The sequence below is a fragment of the Ptiloglossa arizonensis genome, chromosome 5 (genome assembly GCF_051014685.1).
Source record: "Ptiloglossa arizonensis isolate GNS036 chromosome 5, iyPtiAriz1_principal, whole genome shotgun sequence".
In the NCBI taxonomy this organism is placed as follows: domain Eukaryota; kingdom Metazoa; phylum Arthropoda; class Insecta; order Hymenoptera; family Colletidae; genus Ptiloglossa; species Ptiloglossa arizonensis.
In genome coordinates this window covers 10,115,774-10,143,766 of record NC_135052.1, presented here as the reverse complement: position 1 = coordinate 10,143,766, position 27,993 = coordinate 10,115,774, and the positions used below count along the sequence as shown (strand labels likewise).

General features: G+C 36.4%; 1 protein-coding gene across 8 annotated transcripts; it reads left to right on the top strand.

Moving 5' to 3' along the window:
- Positions 1–92: 92 nt before the first annotated feature.
- Positions 93–27,356, top strand: Kar (monocarboxylate transporter 10-like protein kar). 8 transcript variants are annotated; one of them, XM_076311503.1, is made up of 10 exons: positions 3,944–4,044; positions 12,164–12,632; positions 15,586–15,737; positions 18,330–18,603; positions 19,108–19,243; positions 19,665–19,827; positions 20,649–20,895; positions 21,630–21,770; positions 21,881–21,955; positions 24,438–24,577. In XM_076311503.1, the coding sequence occupies exons 2-9, from the start codon at positions 12,215–12,217 to the stop codon at positions 21,913–21,915; spliced, it is 1,566 nt and encodes a 521-aa protein (XP_076167618.1). In that variant the 5' UTR covers positions 3,944–4,044; positions 12,164–12,214; the 3' UTR covers positions 21,916–21,955; positions 24,438–24,577. The 8 variants fall into 8 exon arrangements, with proteins under 8 accessions (XP_076167614.1, XP_076167618.1, XP_076167613.1 ...); XM_076311499.1 differs by lacking the exons at positions 3,944–4,044; positions 21,881–21,955 and adding an exon at positions 93–412 and having other exon boundaries at positions 24,438–27,356; XM_076311498.1 differs by lacking the exon at positions 21,881–21,955 and having other exon boundaries at positions 24,438–27,356.
- The last annotated feature ends 637 nt before the right edge of the window (positions 27,357–27,993 follow it).

The window sequence follows — 27,993 nt, the reverse complement described above, 5'->3', positions numbered from 1 at the left end:
ATATAATTTCATTTTCTTTTTTTTTTTTTTGCTGCTTCTAATTTTATTTTCAAATTGTGACAATCAGAAGTGAGCATTATTCAAATAATTTCAAATAAATTTAAATAAAAATTTATTTGGTATAAAAAGAATAAAATACTCCACTCAATAAATAATACATAGCACACTACATATTTAGTATCCAACAAAAGTATAGGAAAACATGTGCGCAGTAGAATGAATCATGGAGTGTTGCTCAAAGATGTGTGAACAATGTTTAGACCTTTGAACGTGTTTTGCATGTGTATATGAACATGTTTTTGCTCCTGTATAACGTGTAGGATTAGTTAGAATAAATTTTGATAACAGAATGCAAAATTTTTACTGCGAAAAATGTCTGCAAAGATAATATTGCAATATTTTAAAATATAAGGTTAGACGTATATCACGTTATCGATTAGCTTTTTCGTTCATAATAGCTATATCGATGAATCATTAGTTTTCTCGAATATATGTGTTTAATAATCAGTGAAATTAATTATATGTATCATAAATTTTGTACAATAAAATTTGTGAAAGTGTATTGCCAGTGAGTTAATAGTTTATATCTTACGAAATCTATACAAATGATAGTTTATTATTTAACAATACAATGGAATTGTAAGAGGATTAAACACTTTCAACAATAATAAGAGGACTAAATAGGGTAATTCCAACCAAAAGGCTTTTATTATTGTCAATTTATTACATGTAATTAAGGTATATGTTTCTAGTTTAGTAATTATTATATAAATCTTTTACCATTTCATACTTTAATTTACAATATTGTATGAGAATTATTTACTTTACATTAATCAAGAAGTATACTTTAAGCATGAAGAATATCTAACATAAATTAAAGAAAAAATATAATATACTGTAAATTAGGCATTATCACAAAAGTAAAAAAACATTGAAGTATAATTATATGGTCACCTCAATATGGAATCGCATAAGGTTGACCTCATCAATGATATTATGGTCATATCACATTTTTCCTTACTGATATCAACGTAAAAGCATTGATACTTTGTGTTTAGTCCGATAATAAATTATCATTCTGTATTGTGGAGAAGTTAAACAGAACAGTGTTACGAAATTTATTATAACATATTGAATTCAAAAAATTCAAGTATTCTTCACAAATAAGCTTTAACGATTATGGTATGAAAGTACATTATTATCATTAGTTTACATTCTTTGTAACAGAACTATGTAATAAATAATATTTTTATACATATATTTTTCTCATTACTATATGACGTCTTTTTGAAGACATTATATAAGGGTTTCTTTATAATACTTTCAAGAAAATATATTTGAACGTATGAATGTGGACAAGACTCATTTGTAGTTCTTATGTTTGGCTAGATTTCTTTACCATGAGTCTCACACAATATTGTAAGTAAAGGGGTTAATTAAAATTTCATACATTTAGAGTAAACTTTTTTTTAGAATGGACTGTACGAAGATTATAAGGAATTTGTTTGAAAATACTTTATTTAATTTACTGAGATTGTGATAAAAACAAGTAAAGAAGGTGAAAACTTTCTTCATTCCTTCTTATTTGTTAATTTAGATATTTTTATAAAATACGTGTTGCATTTTTAATATGTTGTTCTATGTAGAAAGCAAGAAATATTAACAAAAATTTGTTTGTATACAGAGAAGTTGTATGTATACAGGGTGTTTGGCAACAGGTGTTCAAAACTTTAAAGCATGATTCTACATGCCAAAATAAGAGAAATAAAAAATGCTTTGTGTTTAAAGTTCGTAATTATTGAAAATACGTGTAAAAAGTGTCAGAAATGATGGACTTGTACTACTGTTGGTGTATGAACGTTAGCTGTTTCACAGCGAGGGCAGTGACCGACAGTGTCGTAGCCATTTAGAAAGATTTACTTATTCTATAGTCGAGGTAATAACTTACGATATCACACAATATTGCTGTAAAAGATGCTGTTATTTAGGTATTTTATAAAATTTCGAAAATAATCATAGTAATATTGTGCAATATCGTAAGTTATTACGTCGACCACGAGACAAGTGGGTCCTCTTAAATAGCTACGGCACTCCCGGTCACTGCTCCTGCTGTGAAACAGCTGACGTCCGCGCGCCAACCTTAGACAGGCCTATTTTTGATATCTATCTTCAACAATTAATAACTTGGACACGAAGCCTCAAAAGCACTTTGTTCATTTGTGATTTTCGTCTTATTTTAGCATATAGAGTCGCCTTTTAAAATTTCAGGTACTTGTTGCGGAACACCCTATATAAGAATTGAATAGCACGCATGCTCCGACTAATGTCCGATATTCCTTTCCTCTTTGTGGATTGCTTTCGCGTTCGTTTTACCGCTCGTTAGACCCTTTTATTCTCTTCATAATGTGGAATTTTCAACCTATCGATGGTTGATGAATAAAACTTAGTTTATATTCGATTCTGTCGTCGGTTGGATCAGTGGAGGGACGACTCGCTGGCTCAGTAGATTGAGCATGCCACGTGATTTGTACCCCTTTCACGTGACGTTGTTGAAAAACAAAGAAATCAAGGGAGTCACGCGTTCCCGTTCTTAGTGGATATTTCGTTCACGAAACAAAAGACGATGCACTAATATTCGTCGGAGGCGTTCGCATTGGGTGCATAAAGTATAGCGCGGCATCAGCCGGCGTTGTGATACTATGGAAACGGGATGAAGTGGGAGAAGATGCCTAATCTCCGAAGAAGTGATGCCAGATATAAGACGAGAGTCAGAAACTATATTCCCTCCATATACAAAATCAGTGTACGAATCGTGTGTGTGTGAGCTCGCAACTTCGGGGAATCGAGAGAGAAAGCAACTAGGAGCTTTTCTTTCTCCTTCGAAAGTGTTACAACGAAGGGAAATGAAACAAATTTTTTTTTTAGCCCATTTCATTTTTCTAAATTTGTACACCTTAAAAGTATTAATTTAAAAAAGTATTTATTATTGAAAATTAATACAATATGCACGATATTAGATTAGAGTGCACTCTCATTTTAACAAATTATATTAATCTTATTATGTGGTACTACTTAGCGCGCAGGAGTCAGCTTGTACGAGGCTTTTAACATGTGCATAAAGATCATGTTATAAAATCTATTAATTGTTATTTATTAAAAACACAATTAAGGTAACGTCGTGTTCTGAACCTTATAGTGAACAAAATTTGTGGGCACATTCGGCGGCCCTTGGTACACGGCGCCCTGAGCCATTGCACGGGTTGCACACCCCTAAAGCCGGTACTGACTTCAGTCGAGCCTTCTCATCGTTTAATTGACTCAATTCCACATCGTTATGCATCGAAACGCATTATCTAATGTTTTTCTAACTTATATATTGATTTAAGTTTGTACAATTAATAAAATTAATTTAATTTGTATTAATAATATTAATTTTAGTCGGCTGTAAGTAGTAGTTTGTAGGTACGTTGACTCGATGTAACAAAATATTAAAAATGTCAACAATTTATAAGTTAAAAATTAAGTTATGTTATTATTACATTACACAATATTCAATGTCTAATTGATAAAAGTAACAATGAAAAGTTTGAATAATCGAGTTGTTTTGTGTGTAAAATATGTTTTGCGAGGACCGGGTATGTTTAAAAAGTTCGTAAAATTTTTTAAAAATTTCCTTTCATTATAACACTTTCCTTTTTCGGAGATTGGAAAATAAAAATATCTGTAGTCGTAAAAACGACGACAGTCAAAATCGTATGCCGTTTGTCGGTAAGTTGGACTTCAGCTTTTTAAGAGCGCGAAAGAAAGGTTTACATTTGCCTTCTCTCTTGATTCTCCGAAGTTGTCCGAAGTGATGAGCTCACGTACATGCGGCTTGTGCATTGGTATATATTTCTGGAGGGGGAAATTCTCTCCAACTCGCGTCCTCAATCGGGTATCTATGTATATGCTTCGGAGCTTAGCTTGGACATGCCCGCAGTAGACGATCGGCTCGGTGAAACGCATGGACTCACGCTTCTCCGCGACGAAAACAGAACCGAACTGGTAACTCGAACGACACTATTTTCGACTATGCTTCGACTCTATTTGCGCTCTTCTAATCCATTCTGTCTTTGCTCCACTTCTATCGTCTTCTTTCTCACTCTCTCTTTCTCTTTTTCTCTCTCTTGCTTGCACATGGATTTTTGTTTAATTCCATTTTTATCGCCTCTGGTCTCGCAGTTATATAGACAGAGAAGCTATGTGAATTTATGTGGAATACGAACTCGATCGTCAGCCAATAATTCACTCGTATCGCATGGTCATTCCACGCGACGTACGGACGATAGTGAGCATATTAGCACTAGGTCAGATTAGGACGACAGTCAGGGCAACGTGAGTTTCTACGACAACCGGTATGCGTACAACACGTTGTGTCGATTCATTGAAGGGAGAGTTATATATAATAACACTTTGCACGTGCGACCATCGCAAGCAAAATTTTTATGGTTATATATAAATAACGTTTATTGTATGATTCATTGTTGAATGAAGGTTATAATTTACGCGTTCGAGCGTTCTCTTGTAATTTAAAGTGAAATTGCGTTAAATGTTGATGCGTAGATATGTTTTCAATTTGTTCGGTACATTCTTTGTCCACTCCCTTACGATTAATTATTTAAGAAATCACATTGTATACAATTCTTTTTATATCCCCTTTCCCTATTATGTCGAACAGTTTGTTAGATAGACGTTTACCAATTTTATGACTTAAACAGATGTCAAACTTTATCAGTTGGTATTCGTAACATTTTTATCCATGAGAAATTTTTCTATCGATTAAATAAAGTTAAGCTAATTGACTAAAATTGTATAGTTTCCAGAATCGGTAACTCCAAATTGCTACATTTAGCGAGATTTAAGTACGTTGTCAAATAATTCGTAATTCATTTACATTGTTTATTCGAACATTTATAATAGATTTTTCGTAATAGATATCAGCATAAAGGATTTTCTTCGTACTGTTTCAAACAATTCATAAAAAATCAAATCTAACAGTTCTGAAAATAAAAGTTTAGCATGACACAAACACATTAGTTACAATTTGGAAAAACTTATAGTACATTCTTTTTAGTAAAATGAGAATAAAAATGTAGAGAATAGTTTTGAGGATAGTTTTACTTTTGAGTTTCTTTCAGAATATATTTTATTTTTCCATATTTCTTTCTGTAATATAAATTTTTGAGTTATTGGTGTTGTTTCCAAAGTGATTTTAAATTGCGAGAAAAACGCTGTATAATTATGATATTTTCTTACAACACGTTACAACGAAGTAGTTTTCTTTTTTCATAGAGATCAAATTTGTTATCAATAACGGTTGACGTGTAACGTGTGAGGAGGTTAATCAACATGGGAGCCAAGTGTGATATATTTTTCATGCTCGAACCACTCAATTTGAATGCAGATTAATGTCAAGGTTAAAAGATTTAGTTCTTATATATGTTTTAATAAAGAGTACGTATGATAAATAACTATATGAGAATTTTTATGAATTACCGAACACGAAATTTGATAAAATGTCAGTGCAGAATTAATACAATTATATGATAACACGTACTTTGCACTAACAGTTGTTCATTTGTTTAGAGTTTCTTTGAATATCGTTTTTCATTATTTTTTGTGTGTGGTAATATTAGTTTATTATCTCACATTAGGTATTTCAGTTCCAATTCACCGTATGGGCAGTAATTCCCTTGTTCTCGTTTATTTCAACAAAAACATGGTTCTAACTTAATAAACTCGAAAAAAAATCGACGTAGCTATTTTGGTCAATTAATACTTGTATTCCATGGACCTTACCAAGAAATGTTTGTTCACGTCAGACACGATAACTTATCGTTTCGTACGCAACTTCGTAGGAATGTGTGGGTACCCGAAATCGTGGATTTGGAATCGACAGAAAAGAGTCAAGCGAGATCCGGTTGTTCGAGATCACGGAACACATGAGAATCTCGAATATTCGTATCAAGACGCGATTCGAATGTAAACCATTATAATGTTTTATTGGAAAATTGACGCGCTGAAAGTTGTTTATCGTTTATTAACAATTTATCGTCTACACAGGTATTTCACCTATTTCCGTTCCGATGCACGTGTACGATTGCTCCAAACGTAAAAAGTTTCGATTGTCCAAGTGGAGATTCGAGATTGCATCGTCCTCGAAATCGCGATACGGGATTGCGTCAGATTCGACAGACCGAACATTGATTCAGAATCGCGACAAACGGGCTAACTTAAAATGTTCGCAGTAATAAACGTTCATCCGAATAAAGTAACATTTTTAACGGATACGAAACGTTTTCTTTTTTTTTTTTTTGTCACGTATTATTCGAAAGATAAGATCTTTTACATTCGAAGTGGTTTCAATGTTCTGAATCGCCACAACGTATTAGCACAACGCATAGTTGTAGTTGCATTGACATTACTTGACATTGTGGAATATCAATATCGTTGGTCGATAAATATTTACTACGGAATCATCGATGATGAGTTTATCGAGTAGTCGATATATATATTGAAACGATGTTATCAGTTGGATCCTTTGGTGGTTCAGGACTAAATAATGGAAAGTTGGTTGTTCAGCTTATTATGTTATTCACTATTCCAAGTAGAGAAGCTCCGTTGTATCGTTAGGAGAAATTTCTCTTTGTTTTACTATACATTCTGGTTGTATATGCACATTCAAATTTGAAGGAAAGCAGCGTCTATATGATTTATTTTTTTAAGTTTCGTTCAGCGTGAGAGTCATTTTTTTAAATTTACTAATTTTAAGTAATTACGACCGCTGGCAATACAAAGGAACGTATACAATACGTATAATACTTTGTCCTTCAGGTTACATTGTATTGCTTTGGAAATTATTCGTAATCATGATTTATCTACCAATGAGATAAGATCACGGTAATGAGAGTAAACGAAGAGTACACAGAAATTATGAAGTACAGTTAAGACGACACGATGCATAACAAGTGTACTCTCTGCTTCTAAAATTGGTCGAAATGTCGTAACACGTTTTACGTTTATGTTCGTAAAAACCAAGAGACAATAAATATTATTTTTACCACGACGATCAATTTTTGGTAATCAATTATTCGGAAAGACAACGTTAATACAGAATGTATTAATGTAATAATAAAAATAACTATTTAGAAATTCGTAATATTTTGGCATTGGTTCTCGCATTTTGCGTCTCGAAAAACGTTTGTTAGGTCGCGACTTCCTTTATTGTATTCTTTTTATTCTATTCTATTTAAAATTATTGAACTCTCTAGAAAATCAAATTTGCTACAACCTTCGAAGAACTCACGAGATATATTCACTGTGCTATACGCATGTACGTATGTATTCTTTTCTTTTTCTCAAGTACCAATTCAATTATATTATAATTTACTTGCTCGAATTAGGCTCGACCGTTTAGTGTTTAGAAGGTTGCATTGACCCTCCATTACTTACATTCAATCTCTTGGCTCGCATGGCAGATAAAATTTGCAACGTTTTCAATGTGGTACAATGTAACACTTGCACTTTTTTTCTACTTCAATCGGGGTTCGCCATTTTGTCGGATGTGGCGGTGTTAAGAAAGATCTACATGCATCAAGATAAATCTTATTCATACAAATTAGAGTGATCATCTTCTACTAACCTTGGGTATAACGTGGAAGAGAAACAAATTGTGATATTTTCCCACCTCGTCGTCGATAATTATTTTTTTCGTTTTTGGTGTACTATGTTTTCAATTGGCGTATGAAAAGAAGTGTTGTGGATCATATTTGTTTCTTAATGATGCTTTCATTCTTTTTCAAATACTTTATGCTCTGAAAAATTGTGTATACCTGTTAACGAACTTTAAACATACGTTTCTGTAGAATTTACGCATATTAACAGACGTGCGTGTGTTACAAGAAGAAAACAACGATTTATACATTATTAATAATATTGTGAATAATAAATTATTCGTAATAATAAGAAATAATAAACTATTTTTTTAGATACGGTCCAAAATATAAAAAAGTTAATTGAAATATTTGATCGCTGTACATTCGTGCTATAACGAAAAGAAATAATCAATTTTCTAAAATATCCAATGCAATCTGAAAGGGCAGAGATTTATTTTAAAAAACAAATCGAACGTGTAAAATAAAGGTACATATTGATACGGGCTTTATTTTTTGAAATAATTGATTTTGAAAAATGCGTATCTAGAATAGCAAAAATCAATTTTATACATTTATATTTATCTAGGAGAATTACACTTGCTGAGTTGTACTACTGAAAATTAATGCAATGCTATTCAGTTAATGATACAATCAAATAAAAATCAAACGGTATCTGTAACTGTTCTTGTAATACTTAAATTCTATCGATAGATGCAATATCAATGTTAGTGACACACTTACGAGGCAGTTCAGATTTCTTGATATAAAATTACATAACATAAGAGATAAGAATACTTCGTTTTGTAATTTGATTACAATAATTCTTATTCCAATTTGTTTTGTATTTTTTTTAAAGAAATTTGTCTTTCGTTTTCAATTTTCATTGTAGTTTTGTATCAGGTGAACCGATAGAGTGTTTGACCTGATGCATTGAGTCTTATCGGCGTGTTGAGTGCACACAACGTATGCACGCATGCATACTTCATGCATATTTATCAACACGTAGTAAGACGTGAGGACATGTTTAACATCGTATTTTACAATATCGTTCTTCATTTTCATCGACGTACGTTGTTTCGTTCGTTTTTGGAGATTCTTCCAAAAAGAGAAAAGCATATAAATAAATCGATTAAAAATCAAATTCCAATATTACAACAAAACGATGAAAATCTTTCTACAAGTTGTGCCACTTCATTTCGGCCAACTCGCGAAATGGAAATACCAAGAACGACGGGACAACAAAGTCGAGAATAATTTTTTTATTCCATTTACACACAATTTTATCGCGTAATATTTCTATCTATTTAAGTGCTATTATTTCCGCAATGTAGAACGTATTATCTCAGCAGACGAATTTCTGCTTCGCACTTCCTTAAGTAGCGCACGAAAATCCAGATAAAGACCCATCGTGTACCAGTAACGCGTAATACATCCGTATATTGTGTTTTAATATTGTTTGCTGATCCCCCTTTTACATGCAACCTTATATGAAAGCTTGTATCAATCACGCGGAAGATTATCACGTTCTCAACTCCTCTTTAATGTTCGTTGTATGGTAATTGAGAAATTCAACTAGATGCACCGAACTAGCGTGAGCAAAGTTCCCAGCGCTGGCGATGTACACGCTCGTGAGTGAGTGAGTGAGTGAGTGAGTGAGTGAGTGAGTGAGTGAGTGAGAGAGAGAGAGAGAGAGAGAGAGAGAGAGAGAGAGAGAGAGAGAGAGAGAAAGAGTGAGAGAGAGTGAGAGAGTGAGAGAGTGAGAGTGTGTGTCTGCGAGCGGAATCTGCGCGAAATTCGTCGAGAGTCTGTTACGAATCGTTAGAGCGAGCGGGTGTGCAACTTGTTAGAGCGAACGGGACACGATTGTAAGACAACCAAATTAAATAAAATCTGTTAATCGGCGACCGAACTGGTGAATAATTCATTATGTTTGTTAAATCGTTCGTTTGAACACGTTTAAATCGTTGAACAGGGGGGACACGGCAAGTTCTACGTCCACGTTATATATATCGGTACAACACCCTATTACCGAGAAACCTTCTCTCGTTCGATCGGTCGATAGATTATTATGCTTCTCTTTTCGAACGAAATCTGTTAATCGGTGATCAGAGTCGTGAATAATTCATTACGTTTGTTAATTCATTCGTTGGAACACACTTAAATTAAAACACAGGAGAACGGGTCAAGTTCTACATCCACGTACATCGGTACAACATCCTATTAACGAAAACAACCCTCGTTGAGTTAGACGAGAAATTGTTACGATTCTCCTGTCCCTTTCAAAGTTATTTAAAAGTAAAGTCTATCAATCGGTGAATAATGTATTACATTTGTTAAATAATTCGTTGGAACACGTTTAAATTAGCAAACAGGTGGTCCACGCAGGTCCACACGTATCGGTACACCCTATTACCGAAAAACTTCTTTCACTCGATTACACGAGGTGGTTATCACTTGGGATCGTATATGGGGAGTGAGCAGGATGATTATTATGATTCTTCCATTTAAAAGTTGCTGACAAATTTACGGGGCGCACGAACTACGAAGAAGCAACGAAAGTGTGTAAACAATTAATTTACGTTTCATTTACACAATTATGTATTTTCTTTGATTGTCCATCAAACGTATCTTGTAGCCACGTTTTGTATACCATCGCGGAAGAAGGATTTTGATCGCGACGTAGATTTGATCTTTCTTTAAAGATTGTCTTCTTGTTGATTAATTTCATAGATTCTGAGACAACTGGTTATCACTTGGGATCATATATGGGGAGTGAGGAGGATGAAGCATAACTTTCCAGTTTAATTTTTTGATTTTGCTACCGCTTTCTTGTTATTATATGAGAACATTATAGGCGTGAAACCGTACAATCTTTTTCCATTCGAATTGTTGGCTGTTTGTTGATCAGCACTGAATCCAGTGCGTCGAATAATCGACACGAGATTTCTGCATTTATGGTTTGATTAAGTTCTCTCATAAGGAAAAACACGAGACTTATTCATCTACACAAGAGTATCTATTTCGAGTGGAAGTCCCCTGTTGTTATTGGATTTCGTTTCTTATCTTTATCTGTTTATTACCATTTCTCTACCATACAGCGTACAATATTTACTTCCTAATTTCTTTGAATGGCAATATACATTTCCGCGAATAGAGTATAAATCTTTCTGGGATAAATCCAATAGATTAGCGTTATCAAATTCGACCGGATGCCTTGAACAACAGCTGATGCTTTATACTGTTGAGTCCACTCCCAAATCTCTCAAACCGATTTTGAGCAATATTTCTATCAATAATAAATAATTTCGTTTATTAATTTTCGGAACTCTTAGATTCCCATTACTTGGAAACAAATAATACGAAGCGAGACGTTCGTTTTTAACAATAATATATATTCTTCGTTTGCGTTGGTTCAATAAATTGACAGTTTAAAAATAGCAAACTGGACTGGTTCATTCTGAGAAATTGGGTTCAACGTATGCCAATCACACGGCCGTATCTCAAATTCGGGTTGTTTTACACTTACAATTGTTGCAAGATGAATCTCAATTTCTTTCTCACGAGAATTAACTTCGGTGAATCGAACGAAACATTATTGGATTGCTGTACGCAACAATGTGAGATTAAGGAATGACAAGAGGTAAATATAAAATGTCAAGAAACGTTCCCTTTAGTTATAGGAACTTTGCAAATTTTCGAACAATATTTTATTTGTATAATAGATTCTCAAAAGAGAACATAAGTTACAACAGTAAGAATTTGCGATACCTAAAAATCAGGTAGTTGTTTTATTTAAGGGATAGAAATATTAATTAGTCATTGGTACAAATGTGTAGCAGGCAATGGAGAGCATACTTTGATCGAAGTTGGCGCCAAATATTTTGGCCGCTCAAAGCTACTTCTCCAAGTCATACAATGTTCTTCTCTCTTACACAATTCAGATTTTAGGGTAAAAGTAGGATGACAAAAAAAAAGAATGACAAAAGTGAGGATGACAAAAAAAATTTCACTAAGTCGAGACCATTTGATACAACTTGATACTTTAATCCTATAACAAAAAATTTGTAGCATTCCTCCCAACGATCCAAAACGCTTTCCTCTTCTTCTCAAATTGTTACTTAATTAATGTTTTGTCCCTCTGCTTGCCCGATATACTTCGAAAGACCGATAAGACGACGATACCGCGTCATAAATATACAACAAGGAATTTTTAACACAATTTTACGAAAGCAAGTAGTCAATACCAAGTAGTCAGACCGCAAGGTTCGAGATTGCAAGAATGTAACGATACCGGTAGATACTCCATAATTTCATCATCGTTTCCCACTATTTAACTCGTACGTCGAATCGAGGTGTCTGTTTCACCGCTTAATGAAAATTTTGCTAAATCAATAAATATACGATGTCCGTGCATCAGCCCGCGTAGCACGGATCGTATTAACCTTTTTTTTTTTGTTCCGTGTCTGCAGTTCTCGGACATCCGATAGCCAGACGAAAGCCAATCGAAAACCTAGTTAACAATGGCGATCGCGGAGAACATTGAATCGAAAAGAAGTTGCAGCACGGGGAACGAGGGCACATGGGACGTACAGCGAGCGGAAGACAACTCCAATTTAAACACAGAAGTGAATCCCCTATTGGAATCCGATCGAAGGTTCACATCGGTGAAAATTGACGCTTCGGTCGCGAGGTTGAAGAGATCGGACAAGGACGAGGAGGACCAAGCTTCGATGAACAACTTCAGAAAGGATACGGAATCCGAGGATCAGAACGTTGTACTTCCACCGGATGGTGGTCTACGGGCTTGGATGATCATGATCGGCAGTTTTGTGATCAACGGTGTACTTTTCAGTGTTATTAATACGTACTCGTTGATCTACCTTGAACTCCAGAAACGATTACTCGAATCCGGGGACACCTCGGCGTCCGCGAAAGCGGGTAAGTCTTTTGAATGGTATATATGTAGTGTTTCCATAGGTATAGGAGTAGACTTGTTTATGGTTTTGATCATTCACAGTGAGAGTGTGCGAAGGAGATAAGGCACGTGTCACGAAACCCTTTACACGAAGCTTAGACTCGAGTTTGAGCGCAGTAGTCCCTGGTTATGCGAAATACTATCTCTTTCAATCGAATGCTATGAAATCATCCGTTTATGTTTCTTTTTTTTTTCTTTTCAGAGCGAGAAATCCGTCGTTTGACGAAAATAAAAATTTTGTACATTTGTTTCTTTCCATCTCCACGAGAATCCGATCGATAGATTGTTGAGATTTTTCCAATGAAAGTAGGTCGAATCACAATTTTTTTGACTATTGTTCTTTTACAGACTTTATCGATTGATGGATTTTCAAAAATGATCCGAGTAACGTATGTAGCAGTTAGATGTAGTTAGAACGAGACAATTTTTGGACCCATTACCGCCGGGAAGACTATAATATCGTTAGTGTCACTCTCATGAATACGTAACGAAAAGCACACAAATTTAAACTTGTTAATGATTGATTAGTGCGCACAAGATAAGAGTCGTTTTTGTTTGAGTCGCCGGACACTGGTAATCTCACTCTCGTTGTTGCTCTATCTCGCTCATTCTCAGTGAATTTGTTTCACTTTTCTCGGCGGCACGTGCGAGGCTCAGTGTCACTCCAAATGAAAAAACGTCGAATCGTGGAATGGAAAGTATCTTCCAGTTGTATGTAATCGAACGGATTCGATACAATTTCATACAAGCTGAGAAAGTAGCGTTTTTTTTATATTGTATATTATTGGTTCTTGAACGAAATAAAGATTACCAGCTATTGTATCATTAACGGGCGATATATTAACGTAGAAAACGTAGTTATCTGTCATACAAATTGATATTTGTGTTCGTGGTTCGCAAGATGCACCGTTATAGACACTTTTTATATTTTGTCAAAGAAAACATCGAAAACGAACTTTTGACTTCATAGATTCGAGTTTTTATACGTACAGTTTCCTTCTTGGGAAATGATTTAACACAAGGTTATAAAATGGCGAGATAGCGTTGCCGGTAAGCCATTTGTCGGGAATAAAGAATCCGTTTCCGAGTAAATGGAATTTGCAAAATACGTTGCAAAATACGTGTTATGACTACCGCTGCGTGCAAACAAGATTTCTTTTATAACTCGGTCCTCGACATTTTTGTACGTTAAAGTCGAACATTCTTTAAATGCACTTCTATACAATAAAAGATAAAAGACATAAAAGTATCGACTTAAAGTAAATCGCAGAAATTAAGCTTTTTTGTGTCTGTTTCTGTAAATCTTTGTTCGAAGCGATTAGTTAGTGCAGTCAATGAACCGCGCTATCTTACTATTTTTAACATTTATCAATTCTTATTTTGATAACGCATTATCTAATAGTTTCTTTTAACCGAACAGATCATTGAACTGCCTCGATTTCATTCACATAATTATACGGTTAACTATTTCAGATTGTTTTTTACTTTCGATTTACTTCTTTCGATCAATAATCGAACTGTGAAATATCGTTCTTTCGAAACAGATACTTTGTTATTAATTTAAAAAAAAAATTATTAATTCTACACGCGACAACCTTTTCTCGGCATTAAAAATGTTACTCGATACCGTTAATGTTATAAAATTAAAACGATACAATTTTATGGATTACTTTGCGCGCGAAGGATAAATTTGAAAAGCGCACGACATTTTTGAAACCTAATCTATTCAATGAAAATAACTTTTATCCGATATTTTATACTCTTTTGTGGTAATCTCGAGTGTAATTATTCTATTAGAGATACGCGTAATATTAATCAAATATGTTTACGATTGGTAATATATTGCCCCCGTTACGTAAATGATGATTGATTCACGTTCTCATAAAAATTCAATGACAGTGTTGTGTAATTCCTTTGTTAATTTATCCGTGGCCTGAATTCGTCCGCGTATGCTCGAGTATTAAATTGTGTGTATTGGCAGTTTCTTAGACTTAATCGTTGTTAAATGCAGCATGGTGTAATTAACTCAGGGTAGCGTATCAATTAAACCGATCGATCAGGTTAATCATCCGTAGAGTCAATGCTCTAGACAACCTGGATCTGAATTAGTCGGCAATTACATGGGTATTAATAGTAACAAGGGTCAAATAATATTAATCTAGGGATGGTTATTCCTTAAAGTAAAACTAGGTCTTTACTATGTAATGCGAGCAATGAGCGACGTTTAACATCGTACGTAGACGACAAGAATCTTTTATTGATTATTAAAACGACATTCGTTTACGTTGTCTTCTTCGATACCGTTGAACCTTTATCTGGTTTAATTAAACTGGTAGTTAAGAACGCTTTTCCCCAAAGTATTATTTACGAGTATTATAAACAACTTTTAATCAAGCTTTTTACATTACTACTAATTATAATAATAAATAAAGATACTTGCGGTGATTTTTTCACAATGATAAAATTTAACAGAATTCATTCAGAGTTCCCCTCAGAAACGATCTTAAATAAAAAATTTATCGTAGTAGAAGAATGTACATGTCTATTGCGATTATTGTAATTTTCTAACAGAAGGTGAGATAAATTTGGTAAATGTTGCGAGAAAACTTGTTAATACAATATAATGACATTTATTTCGTTAACAAAACGATCTGCGAAGAAGTCTGGGAAACTTATTAACATTCGAGTATTCCAGTTTACCGCGTACAAGAGTTGGAAGATAATTATTAATCGAGATCGAGATAAAACTGAGTCTTCCGATATTGATTGATAATACCAAGTATTTTGAATTATTTTTACACGTATATTGCAACACGTAGATTACACGGATTTCCGTAGATACATTGATATGGAAAGCAGTGTTTTGTTTCGTACGGAATGGATAATTGTTAAAAACGTTACGTACTTTTGTTTCAGCTTTGGTGGGATCGTTGACCATCGGCACCACGTTCTTTTTATCACCGATCTCTGGAATTCTCACTGACAAAATTGGGATTCAGATGACAACATTTCTGGGCGGTGCTCTCGCGTCCAGCGGTATGCTTCTCTCGTCAATATTTTCTAGCGAGGTAAATCATTTTTAATTTGTGTCTAATACGAAACAAGCCTCCGATTTGATTCCGCGAGCTAATTAAAAATTATTCGTTCGTTCGATCGAATGATCATGTAGCTGTCCTCGCGTTAGAAATTCGAAACTTTATTCGAACTTATCGCCGATCTACCTATCTGTACTCATCGTGTCTTTCAAACCAAGTACATGCTTTGTGAATTTACAACTTACGAAACCACTTGTAAGGAGTACGCTCGAAATCCTCGAGCGTAGGATGTCAAGGTTTCAGAGTCGGCTCTTTCGGGTGCTAGAAATTTAAGGGCACTCCAGAGACGGTTCAAACATACGGACGTTGAAAAATATAAAGCTGTACGACGAAAAGATGAAAGTGGATCTAACTAAAATCTATCGCGCGGGGCCTTTTAGCCAACAGACTTCTACCCGGCATGAGAATCGTTTAGCAGACCACTCGATTGTGCTCGAGTAGATCGCTATATTCGTTCCATCTACTATACCTAAGTGTGTCTCTTGCATAGGGATGCTCACTTTGTTGCAATCGAACGAAGTCACTTAACCGATCAAATACAGTGGCTAATGTTCCTTCCGAACCGAGAATATTTTTAATTCGTTCGATCTGCGTGTTCTACGTTATCCGTATACTTGTCCCCAAATATCTTAGAAACGATTTTAATTCTAACATTAAACCGACGATCAGTTACGATTTAACACGTTCACGGTCCGTTGAGCTCACGTGTGGGTCACGGTGTTTCTGGGTTTGATAAATACTAAGGCTGTAAAACATAGGTTGGACATATCACTGTTCAAGTGCTGTTAAACATATCACTTGAATATTTATCGCTACGAAGATCGTTCAAATTTTCCACGCGTTCGAGTGATATTTACACTTATAAATTCGGACTGGGAACGTGTTAATCCTCGAACTACTGATCGTACTCTTACGAGCAAACGGATCCGCGTATTCGAGTATTTGAATTATTTAAACGTTGTCAGAGCGGGTCTAAATGAATTATTGGATTACGTCCCACTCGAAATTATATACCGTACGATTATATACCCTTCGCTTCGTTCGACGAGACAATTTTTAAACGAGCGATTTCCAAATAAATGGATCGGACGTGGGGGGACCTAACGTCAGGTCGCATCGATCCTCGGATTTAAAACACTTTGACCGGCAAGTACGAGTTAACTCGGAGCTGTCGCCTACCGGAAGCTACCCACGAGTGAATAATGGATAATTGGAAATTTGGAAGAAGGATAGAAATCAACACGATTAAAGAGCCGAACATTTATTCGTAAAAGAGTGTAGTAAATAACGAGTCCTCTCGTAGCTGGTACCAATGGAAAGGATAGCGTCGAGGATTATTTAATAATCAGAAGAGTAATCGAAAGTTTTCTAGCGGAATTTAAAACGATTCGAGCATTTTCCATGAGAGAAGTCTTTTACGAAGGATCTGCGTTTGTTAAGTTCGTAACCCAGAGAAGACTCCAGTTTCTATGATATTACATTCCATTGATTTTGTGCCTCGAATTCATCACATTGAATATTTGGTTGTATATTTTTATACAACCTGTACGCACGATCTATCGATTACCTTCACGCTCTATTTACATGTTATTCCGTACGTACATCGTTCTTTCTATCACGCAAACCTATCGTTGTTCACCCTCCACTCTCCATTTTCACATATGTCCTCTTCCATTTATTTCGCGCATTCGCATCTAGCACCTTGTTCTCTCCACCCATCCCTCTCTATATCGCTTTCAACCATCCCTCCTGTTCCTCTGTCATCCAGAATTTCTCTCATCCTCGCCCCTACCTCCCAAGCGTCCTTCGGTCCTCTACATCACCGCATCTGTCTAACACGTGCTTCCGCATCTCCAACCCCCTCCACCCCCCAACCATCCCCCAACTCTTCTCCCTTTCCACGTATCCTACATATCCTCTTTTCCAGCCCTTTCCAGAACCTGTCCCTCATCTCATTTCCCAGTCTGAACCTCGCCAGTCACGCCATAAACCTTTCCTTTCCTCGCCATTTTAGGTATCTCGGTAGTTCTATTGTTACCACCTTCCTGTACCATCTGTTGAATCTGGCGTATCCTTATTCTTCCCTCCATTTCGGAGCACGAAACGACGCCGAGCATATCATACTTTCCGATTGTCACCTGACAGGGGAGGGTGTAACAGAAACGTCTTATCGTTTGGAAACAGTTTACGGAGACCATACGTGTTTACCAATACCGTTTCGTTCGTGTTGCCCTCGAAAATTTAGCGAGAGTCGACAAAGTTTATTCAGTCACGTATGTACGTATACACCATAGCTCCGGTTTATCACGAATTTGGTTAAAAAAACTTTTTTGGTTGAACTTTCGTACCGTCAGCGACCACCATCACGATAATACATTCCGGTGGAGCATTGCAAACGAAAATATGAACATTCGTCGAAAACACCGTACACCTACGTGATTATATCGTCGCGATAAAGACATCCAACGAATACGTACACACACGATGTTCTCGGAGAGAATAAATCGCACGATATCCTCGTCGAGGCGAACGATTCAAGTTATTTCTTCGATCGTTGTGCTTCAGGTGGCATTACTCTACCTGACCTACGGTGTCATGTACGGACTAGGTGCCAGTCTTGCCTACACGCCGAGTTTAGCGATCCTGGGACATTATTTTAAGAGGTACTTGGGCTTGGTGAATGGAATCGTCACAGCTGGAAGTTCCATATTCACCATCCTCATGCCGTATTTCATGGAGATCCTTCTTCGTCGTTTCGGATTGGAGAGCACATTACGATGCTTGGCCGTGCTCACCGCGACCGTCATGGCGTGCGCGATACTGTTCAAACCAATTCCAAGTAAGTCCGATTTTTTTTTTTTTTTGCGTCGTTCGATTCTTCCCCTCTTTGACTTCTTATTTCTTCGAACGATGGTGTATTTACTCAACCGAGAAAGAGTTCATCAGTACGAAGTTTAACTCACTTTCAAGAATCCTGGGGAGAAACGATCATAGTCACGAAAAGTCACAGTGTTTGAGAACAATCTAGTGGGTAGTATTTTTTCCCCGTAGTGGGTTTTCGAATCTTTTTGGGAACATTAAACGCGTAAAATTGTATCTTTGAAAATTATCCAGCTGGACTTTCGATGATTCTTCCGTTAAAGAAACTTAACATTGATCGTTCTTTTCCGAATCCAGGATTCTTTGACTCGTGATTTTTCCGTACGGTACTTCGTTTTTCCTTTCATTACACCATAGACAGTTCTCCTCAAGCTTCGACACACGATTCTAATCTATATACTGGTTCGAGATCTATATACTGGTAATCGTCTTTCATCGATTCTCATTCCCAAATATTTTTCAGTCAACTCCGAGCCTCGGGATCAGTTAAAGTCCAAAACAAACTTCCAAACTTGCTTGAAGGAAGTGGTGAACGTTTCCATTTGGAGGAAAAAACGATACGTGGTTTGGGCTAGTTCGATTCCTCTTGCTCTGTTCGGGTCAGTATTCCTATAATAAACGAATCGTCGTAACGTATTAACGCTTTTGCTGCAACGTGACTGGTTTCGAACCGACACCTCGATGGTTGGTCGACTCGCGGTATAATATCGTTGCACGCGGTTTTCTATCTTTTTTTTTTCTCTCTCTTTTTCGTTCGAAACTATTCATTTTCATTATCTGCGCGCGGTTACTCGTTAACATCGAAACGATAGCGGTTGTTGTCACGTGTAACGATTTCAACCGACATGGAAACCGACGCAATTCGTAGCGAGTATGGTTGCGAAAGCGAACGTGTTTCTCAACGGCAATCAAGTTACACTGGCTGAAATACGAACCGTTGTATAAAAAATAATCGCAGCGAAAGCGTCCCGGTGTATAAAGTGACATGGGTTTTCAGATCATTGAGAATGTTCATTTCAGGTATTTCGTACCGTATGTTCATATAGGGAAATTTGTTAAGTCAGTATTCCAGGGTGACGAGAAGCTTCCAATCATATGCATCGGGATCACGTCTGGCATCGGTCGGTTACTTTTCGGTTATATCGCCGACTTGCCGAAAGTGAACAGAATATTATTGCAACAGGTAAATGCATTGCACGTATTGCTTTTAGACGTTTGGACCTACACAATTTTTGTAGAACGAATAAAAATCCGGTTATTTTATCGCACTTTTTTTCATTTTTAAGAAAAGTTACAGGCAAGGACTGTTTTATAGCAAACGCGTGTTCGAATTGTTAAACAATTGCGTTCGAAGTAAATAATTCTCTCGAAAGAAAGACCAACGATGTTAAATCTGTATTTCTAGAGTCCGCGCTGAATATTTTCGTCGCTCAAGGTCACTGCTTAGGGAGATTTGAGAAATTTGTCGAAAGTTCGAATTTACCTCTCTCGCGTCGAAAAACGTGCATGGCGACCTACGAACGTGGGACGAACCTTATCGCGGAAACGGTTGAAGAATTTATTAGATAAAAAAAGTGATAAAAGTTTAGAAGTTCAGTTTGTGGTTGACCACGACAAACACATAGTACACTTCCGTATGTTACCATTATACACTGCGTAGTTGCGCTACTTTTTTTTACGGAACTTCATTTATTTTTACTGTACCGGCCGACCTAGTTTTTCATTGGTTACGAGAGAACCAACGTAAGGTGTTTTTACAGCAACGAAAAAGTTACTGTTATAGCTTGAGAGATATTTTAGTATTAAATACGAAGAGAGTACTGTTGGTGTATTTTAACGTGTTTGTAGTATTCTACGTGTATGATTTACCAGTATACCGTAGCCAAGAAGTCGTCAATTTTTTTTATTCGATAATTTACACGATGCTACTTCGTAAAATTTGAATCTGAAATATCTTTCGAGCGATCGAATTTTGAGTAACGTTTTGATTTTCTTCTTCCTCAGATATCGTTCGTTAGCATTGGTATTCTTACAATGCTTCTTCCTGTTACACCCTCGTTCTCCGTGTTATTAATCATTTCTCTGGCTATGGGATTATTTGATGGATGCTTTATATCTCTTTTGGGCCCGATTGCCTTTGATATATGCGGTCGAGAAGGAGCAACTCAGGCCATTGGGTTCTTACTGGGCATGTGTTCCATACCATTGACTATAGGCCCACCAATTGCTGGTCTTCTCTATGATCTCACCGGTAATTGAGTTTTTCAATTCGTTTACTTTGGATTACTAGCATAGAGATAGTTGGGAGAAATGGTAGCATAAAAAGAGCAGTGAAATATCAGTTAATGCTAAAAGAAAGAAAAATTTAGACCACGGGAAGCTCTGAACTAATTTTTTTAGGGGATATACTTTCCTATACACGTGTAAATGCATTGTTCAAGATAATCGAAGAATCATTTATTCATTATATTATATGAATTATACGTTCGGTAAATATATTAGAATATTGAATACACTGAGTTCGTTCTTTAAAATTTTCGATTAATTTTTTCGAATTATCTGGAAACGCGATCCTCGAATTGTTTTGCACAGTGTGTTTACAATTGAGATATTTGTAAATCATATTCAGATAAAACAAACTCTATCATCTTTACAATTTTTATATTGTCATGAAATAGCATTATCAATTATGTTCGACACATACCTCGAATGGAATGTTTGCTTTATTAAAGCTAATTCAATTAGTATTTCAAGTGTCAAAGGTTAACATTGTAACATCAAGGTATTTAAGAGGCAGTTTAGAAACGCAATGCCACTGAAAATCGTTGTTTTTGAGATGGAAATAAGTTCAGAGCTGGACCGCGACCAGTAAGTTTATAAGTTGAATGAAAAGTAACGCCTCCACTGCCGTAACTTCAGTTTAAACAAGGTTGTTTTGCTCAAGGAAACGGGAAAATAATCCTCGTATCGTTTTCTTTTGTTTAGGTAGCTACGATCTGCCCTTCTACCTAGCTGGTATACCGCCAATAGTAGGGGCTCTTACGATGTTCCTAATAAAGTTCGTTAAAGATGACGACCAGAACTCTGTTACAGAGAATACGGAGAATAAGGCAACTTGTCAGAATGGTCGGTAAACAGGTATTTGTGCATCATTCATCTAACTAACAAAGTTTGTTTCTCCATGTGGTGTCGAAACACGTGTGTGTCGGTTTGTAAAACTGTTTTCACGAAGGCAGTTGAAACCTTCATGGAAAGCTTTTCGGAAAAATAAAACACGAATCCGGCTGCTGTCGAAGGGAACACAGCACTTGGTAAAATAAATTCAATATTTCGTGAAACACTCTTTGCATATTTTGCTGAACATCGATTGCCATTATCTTTTATAAATATTGCATCGTTTGTTGAAATTTAGCACGCTTTCGCAACTGCGTTATCCTTTTGCATGATACTTTCGTACACAAAAGGAACTCGATAAAATTTAATCGTGGTGTACAGATTAATTCTTTTCGGAAATCCTCTTGAGTAACAAACATTGAAATTCGTAGAAATGAAGTTTAATTGGTATCTAATAAATTCCAGTAACGACGAAATAATTTGTTCTTTTTATATTTCTGTGTGCAATAATTCTCGGGGCATTGAATACAAGAATAAAATTAAACCCTCGAACGATAAGTGGGCACATTTTTCGTATTTCGGCCTTTCGTTTTTAATTTTCAATTCTCATTCCGTTGGCCAATCTTTTCATAATTTATTCAGTAACAATAAATGAACGCGGTACAAAAATATATTAAAATTAAGAAGCGAACGAAATGATTCAGATTAATCGTGACATTGTAGTTTAAATGTGCCTTAGCTCGTTGTAATAAAACAATGTTATTGTTATTCATTATCTAATTGAATGTTGCTATTTACAGTTTATATTTACTCTCTATTATGTAGGAACAATTTCAGTGTTCTGCTTTCTTTTAACTATTTTATTTGTGTCTCTTTGATTGCTCGAAAGCAATTTTGTCAACGAACATTCATTATTTCATTTGTGTTGTAATTTTAATAACATTATCACTGTGTATCGGTCTTTAGTTACGTAAAACAATATCTAACAAGGAGAAGATCAGTTTCTGATTTCTTTTTTTATGCCACTCAAAGTTGTTAAAAACACTGGAGTATGAACAGTATATTTAACGGTAGTGAAATTGTACAGCATTTAATAGAAATTGAGCAACACCTGTGTTGTATAATATTTGAATCGTCATTGTTTCATCGAAATGTTTATTTTCTTTCAAATATAGAACCATGTTACCAAAGCTTAAAATTCCAATCGTGTTTTAAATTGAAAAATTTTAATGACTCTTACCGAAAGATTAACGTATTCAAATGTAATGAAAATGGGAACTAACAAAGAGTGACTCAAACTTTTTTTGTAACTTGTAGTAATATTCAGTTTTAGCCAGACTGGATTCTGATGTTCCGAATGTTGAAATGAAATATGGAACGCACGAATAAAAGTTTCAGTTTTTATCTTGTCGTATATTACTTCTCCGTTAAACATCTACTGTTTCTTTATTACGTAAAAACTATCGAAAAGGTGTTGATAACTCGCGCAATATTCCTCGACAAGAATTACCCGTATGTCAAAAACACGGTTTTCCCGAGTTACACGTTCCGACAAATTTTTTAATTGTGTCATGCACAGAATTGAAGGTGAAAAAACCTCGCCTTTCACTGACGGCTGGTATAATTCTCTTGCGTGCTTGTAAACGAAAAATGAAATATAACTAAAAAACATCGGTGGTCGTGAATTTGATGTTTTATCACGTTTTTTCCCCTCATATGTTTTACGAACGAACAAAAATTCCTTGATGTTTTAAGAACCCAAACACTCACTGTCATTAAATTTCCGCGAACATTTTCTTCCCAAATTTTTCTCTCTATTATTAACAAACCGATTGTTCCTCGCTATTACGCTCTTTAACACGTTCGTTGAAAAAGTAATTTTTCTTATTTCCTTTTCTTTCATTAACGCTTAAGAGAAAGTATTTTTTTCGTCTTCCGCTAACGCAATACCGGGTGAGCCATACGTACCCATATCGTTTTAACTATTTCCGGTGTTAGGGGACCGATTCAACTTTCACCGTCTCGACTAATTTCAGACGGTGCCTAAAAGCCGATTATACGATCTATGAAATTTTTAGTATCCGGTTCGTTCTACTCGTTAAATTCCTTTTCTCTATCTACCGATACGCATACGAAAGAATTTCTACGATTGCATTTAACCACTTAAGCTGAAATAACGAGCTCGACTCGCGACGCAATAATGTATTTTCCGGTCAATTTTAATTTCGAATCGACTCCACTTTCGAAATCGGTCAGGGTTTCTCAAAAATTCATTTTCAATGTCGCGTACCGATGAACGCGACCTATCTTTGTTCACGCTGGTCGCGAAATAGGTCAAGAAATCGAAGATCTTGAGAACTTCGTGAGAGGATCGTAGAGGATCAACCCCAATCAACTTGCTACGCCTCTTGGAACGAAATTAACCGTGACGAAATTTGAATCGGTCCACGTTGCCAGAAACAATCGAGACGATCGAGTTATCCGGTTCACCCCGTATACACCGCATACTTCCGCAGTGTTCGCCCTATTTAGCAAGCGCAACTCCCTTTGTAAATATTTCTTGCGAATACGCTTGCTGCACGCGGAACTCGTTCGCGACAGTCACGTCTGGCCTCGAACAGTTACGAAACCGCCACAGTTTCGGCCCAGTTGGAAAACTATTTTGCTTACAATTCGCAGGTTACTCGAGCATCGACTTTCTGCCCCAGTGCTTCGTGGCTACACTTAAACACATGTGCGACTCGCAGGAGCAACCGAGCTGGAAGACGATGCGTCGAAACGTACGCAACCAACAACGTTCAAGATGCTGTGGATTCAGGGGTAGGAGCACCGTGTACCGGGATCACGGTACGAGGTGTCATCCAGACGATTATCAACATTCGGAGAGTGTACCGTTGCTGGACAGTGAGAGTGAACGGACACCACAGCAATCGTCGATGCTGCTCACGTTCTAGTTCACGCGATAAAAAGACAACGGGATAGATTATACTCGAAGATGTAGCTTCGAGGAGATCGTCGGTTCCCACGCGGCCTCTGATTGGCCACGGTGATTCGAACGGTTCGTGGATTTCGGATTGTAAGTCGCGCGTGTACTTTTGGAAAATGATTCTCAACGTTTCGATAGCATCGCGTTTTCGTTTCGGTGTACGAGGACGTATCGTTGACACGTTCACCGGTCTCGCGTGCAGAGGAAGCGGGAATCCGTATGTCCTTACGAAGCAACAAGTCTCGAGAGATGAAGTTATCCGGGCCGTATATCGAGTCTCTTCGAAAACGAAGTGATCGGAAATAGCGAAGATCGATGTAGTGTTTCTCAGAGTTCGGATGGAACGGGGGAATTTACAAGAAATGGAATTGATCGATTGGTTTCGGAGAGGCTCGATCACAGACCGGGGATTCCCGAGTGGGAACTCTCATGAATGGTACGTGGGTTTTAAAGTAAACGAGTCGGGAATTCCTGAACCGGTGGTGTCCTGACTCACGCGTGGGTTGGGGGACAGTGAACGTGTTAATAGCTTAAAATTTAGGTTGCTCGAGGTGGGACATTATTCGTAGTGTTATCGAAAAGAGTAGGATCATTTTGTGTACATTTATGGAAAAATACATCGGAAGTACGGAACGAAACTTCTTTGTACAAATGTTTCGTTTTCGAGGAAATCGAGCTGGAAAATTTGTCGATTGCCCGAATATGTAGATTCTATATAGACAGATACACGTAGATCGCTATTTCTTTTCGTTCTTGTCGAAACGATTGCTTATTCAGAAACTTACTAATTTACGAGACCTTTAACCGATCTTACAATTTAATTTTTTATTCTTAAAATATTCTTCGTTTCGTAATAACGAAGCACGTTTTAAATTAATCAGACGTATCCCACGAACATTTATATTCGACGTTCTTAAAAAGGAATGAAGATGTATTTTTTCACAAAGAACCAGCCCTTTTGCTATTGCAACTCGAATTACGCTCCTTGTATAGATTATATAGAATATAGATTTGAGCAAGCAGTTGAAAACACTTCGATTAGTTTTAGCATCTTAGTTGGATAAAACTCAAATGGTTACTCAATGCTACTTTCACGGTTGCGAATCACGTTGCAATTTTATTTGCGAAGAGATACGAGAGAGTAGCAGAGTAGCCGAATAGTACTATGTGAATAACACCTCTTGTTGTCAACCAGTTGAGTATTAGTCGATAATATCGAAAATCAATTTCCAAAAGCTCGTGGATAGTAACCGAAAAATTCTAATACTTTCGATTGCAAAGTGCAGTCGAAGCAGCGATACACAAATAATAGATCTGATTACCACCGTCAAAGGCAATAGTCTATTTTTTGACGTTTTGTTCACCCATGAACGCGATTCGTTGATGGCTGTAATGTTAGAGGAAGTAACGTGAATTCTAATGATCGAGAGGATATAGTATAGCGTAGAACCTTGATTGGATTCTGTAATATTAAGTCGTGTTAAGTTTTTGATGTACCTCGATAGACTTTATCACGTTCATCGACGTTTGTCGCGTGCAAAACGAAGATGGGAAGAGCAGCGAATGATGAATTATTGTAGTGCAATGATATGTCAATTTTACTTCAATTAGGAATGTTACAGACGTCGATAGAAGAAATTCCATCCGTAGCTTGTTCCCAGCAAACTTTGATTCGTGATTCGACGAGCAATGTACATGTAAACACGTTATAAGAACGATGTCGTTAGGTCATATACAGACGGGTGTAATGCAACATACTTTGCAACTCATTTGCACGTTTGGACACGTTGCATGCTGCGATAGTCGGCGAACGATTCGCAGCAATTCATCGCTGGTCGGTTGTTGCTGCGAGCGTAAAGTTTGCGATTCACGTTTGAACGCGTTTGATGCAAGTTCGCCTCGTGTGAATGTTCGAGCGAAAGAAATTGAGTGAAATTGTTCATTCGAATGGGCGAGAAATATATTTTCGTGAAATTTGTGAACGCGAATGTTGGAGTTTGTACGCGTGGATGTGAGTGTTGTGTTTCGCAAGGAGATCCTCCGCTCGAATCTAGAGAGCGAACGAAGATATTTTGCTAACTGTTTAATTCTAAGACGCGCTTTTTTACGAATAATTAACTTTTGAAGGACAAACCTTTTTAAATTTCGCCGCTTTGTAAGAATGCGTGCCGAACGAGTGCCGAGAGTGGCTGCATTGTAAGGGTTCCTTTTAACTTTTACATCGAGAAATTAAATTTTATATTTTTACAGAAAATTCTGTTTACAAATGTAGAGATAATAGCTATTAAAAAATCGTAACTTACAAACTTGAAATGGAATTCTTCACGGTAAATGTGCATACGTGTAACTTAACTTAGCAACGTCTTGACACGTCTATAGAGTTCGCGTTGCATTACACGTTGCATCGCATCTCTCTGTACCTGGCCCCGAAAGGAATTGTGCCTCGAGTACCGATTTATCGGTTACGTATCAGTATATCGATATGAAATATAAATCTGTGGGAACGGTGAGCCCGATATTTTTAGAAAATGTACTCTACGTGATGGTAAGCACATTACTTTTGATAGCTTGTACGGATAGACCAATACAAAAATACAATTACAAGACTAACAGTGGTCTGTTTGTAGAAGCGTTTTTTTAACCAGTTACATCTAAAGTGACAATTTACGTGTCACTTATGTACGTTATGATGCCATTTGAAGTCAAACGCAATTGTTTCATTTTATTGTTCGATAGCCGAGTAGCTGCTTGACTTGAAATTCGATTTCATCGACGGTAAATAAAACAATGTTACAAGAATTGTGTCAATAAATTGATCGAACCTTGATAATATTATCGATATTTAAATATTTTACGCGTTCGTTTGGAACGTGAAACTTTATTCGTAGGTGGAAAAAGAAGTACTCTCGAAGTAATCTTCTTGGAGAAGAGAGGCAATAAATCTTATTGTCCGTAAAAGGTTGTCTTTCACAGCGAAATATTTTCTTTCTGGAAAATATAAAAAAAAAGGATTGCAGTTTCAGTGAAAGGAACATCTCGCGGGGTATTGCTTTCGCTACATTGTATTTCCTTTTACAGCAAATACGATGCTCTGTTACCGCCTTTTCAGAAATCTGCTAAAACTATTCTTCCACCGGAGAATAAATATCGCTGTTGTTTTTCCACCTTTTGGAAAAACGTTGCGGTGTACTCACACAAACGATATCTGCATCTGGGACAGGGTATCACACGTTAGGTAATGCAACTCAA

What these genes read in the sequence shown, in the direction of transcription:
- Kar (XM_076311499.1), top strand. Translation starts at nt 12,215, where the DNA reads ATGGCGATCGCGGAGAACATTGAATCGAAAAGAAGTTGCAGCACGGGG. An exon ending in CGTCAATATTTTCTAGCGAG is followed by an intron (nt 15,738 to 18,329) that starts GTAAATCATTTT and finishes GTTGTGCTTCAG; the next exon opens with GTGGCATTACTCTACCTGAC. An exon ending in ACAGAATATTATTGCAACAG is followed by an intron (nt 19,828 to 20,648) that starts GTAAATGCATTG and finishes CTTCTTCCTCAG; the next exon opens with ATATCGTTCGTTAGCATTGG.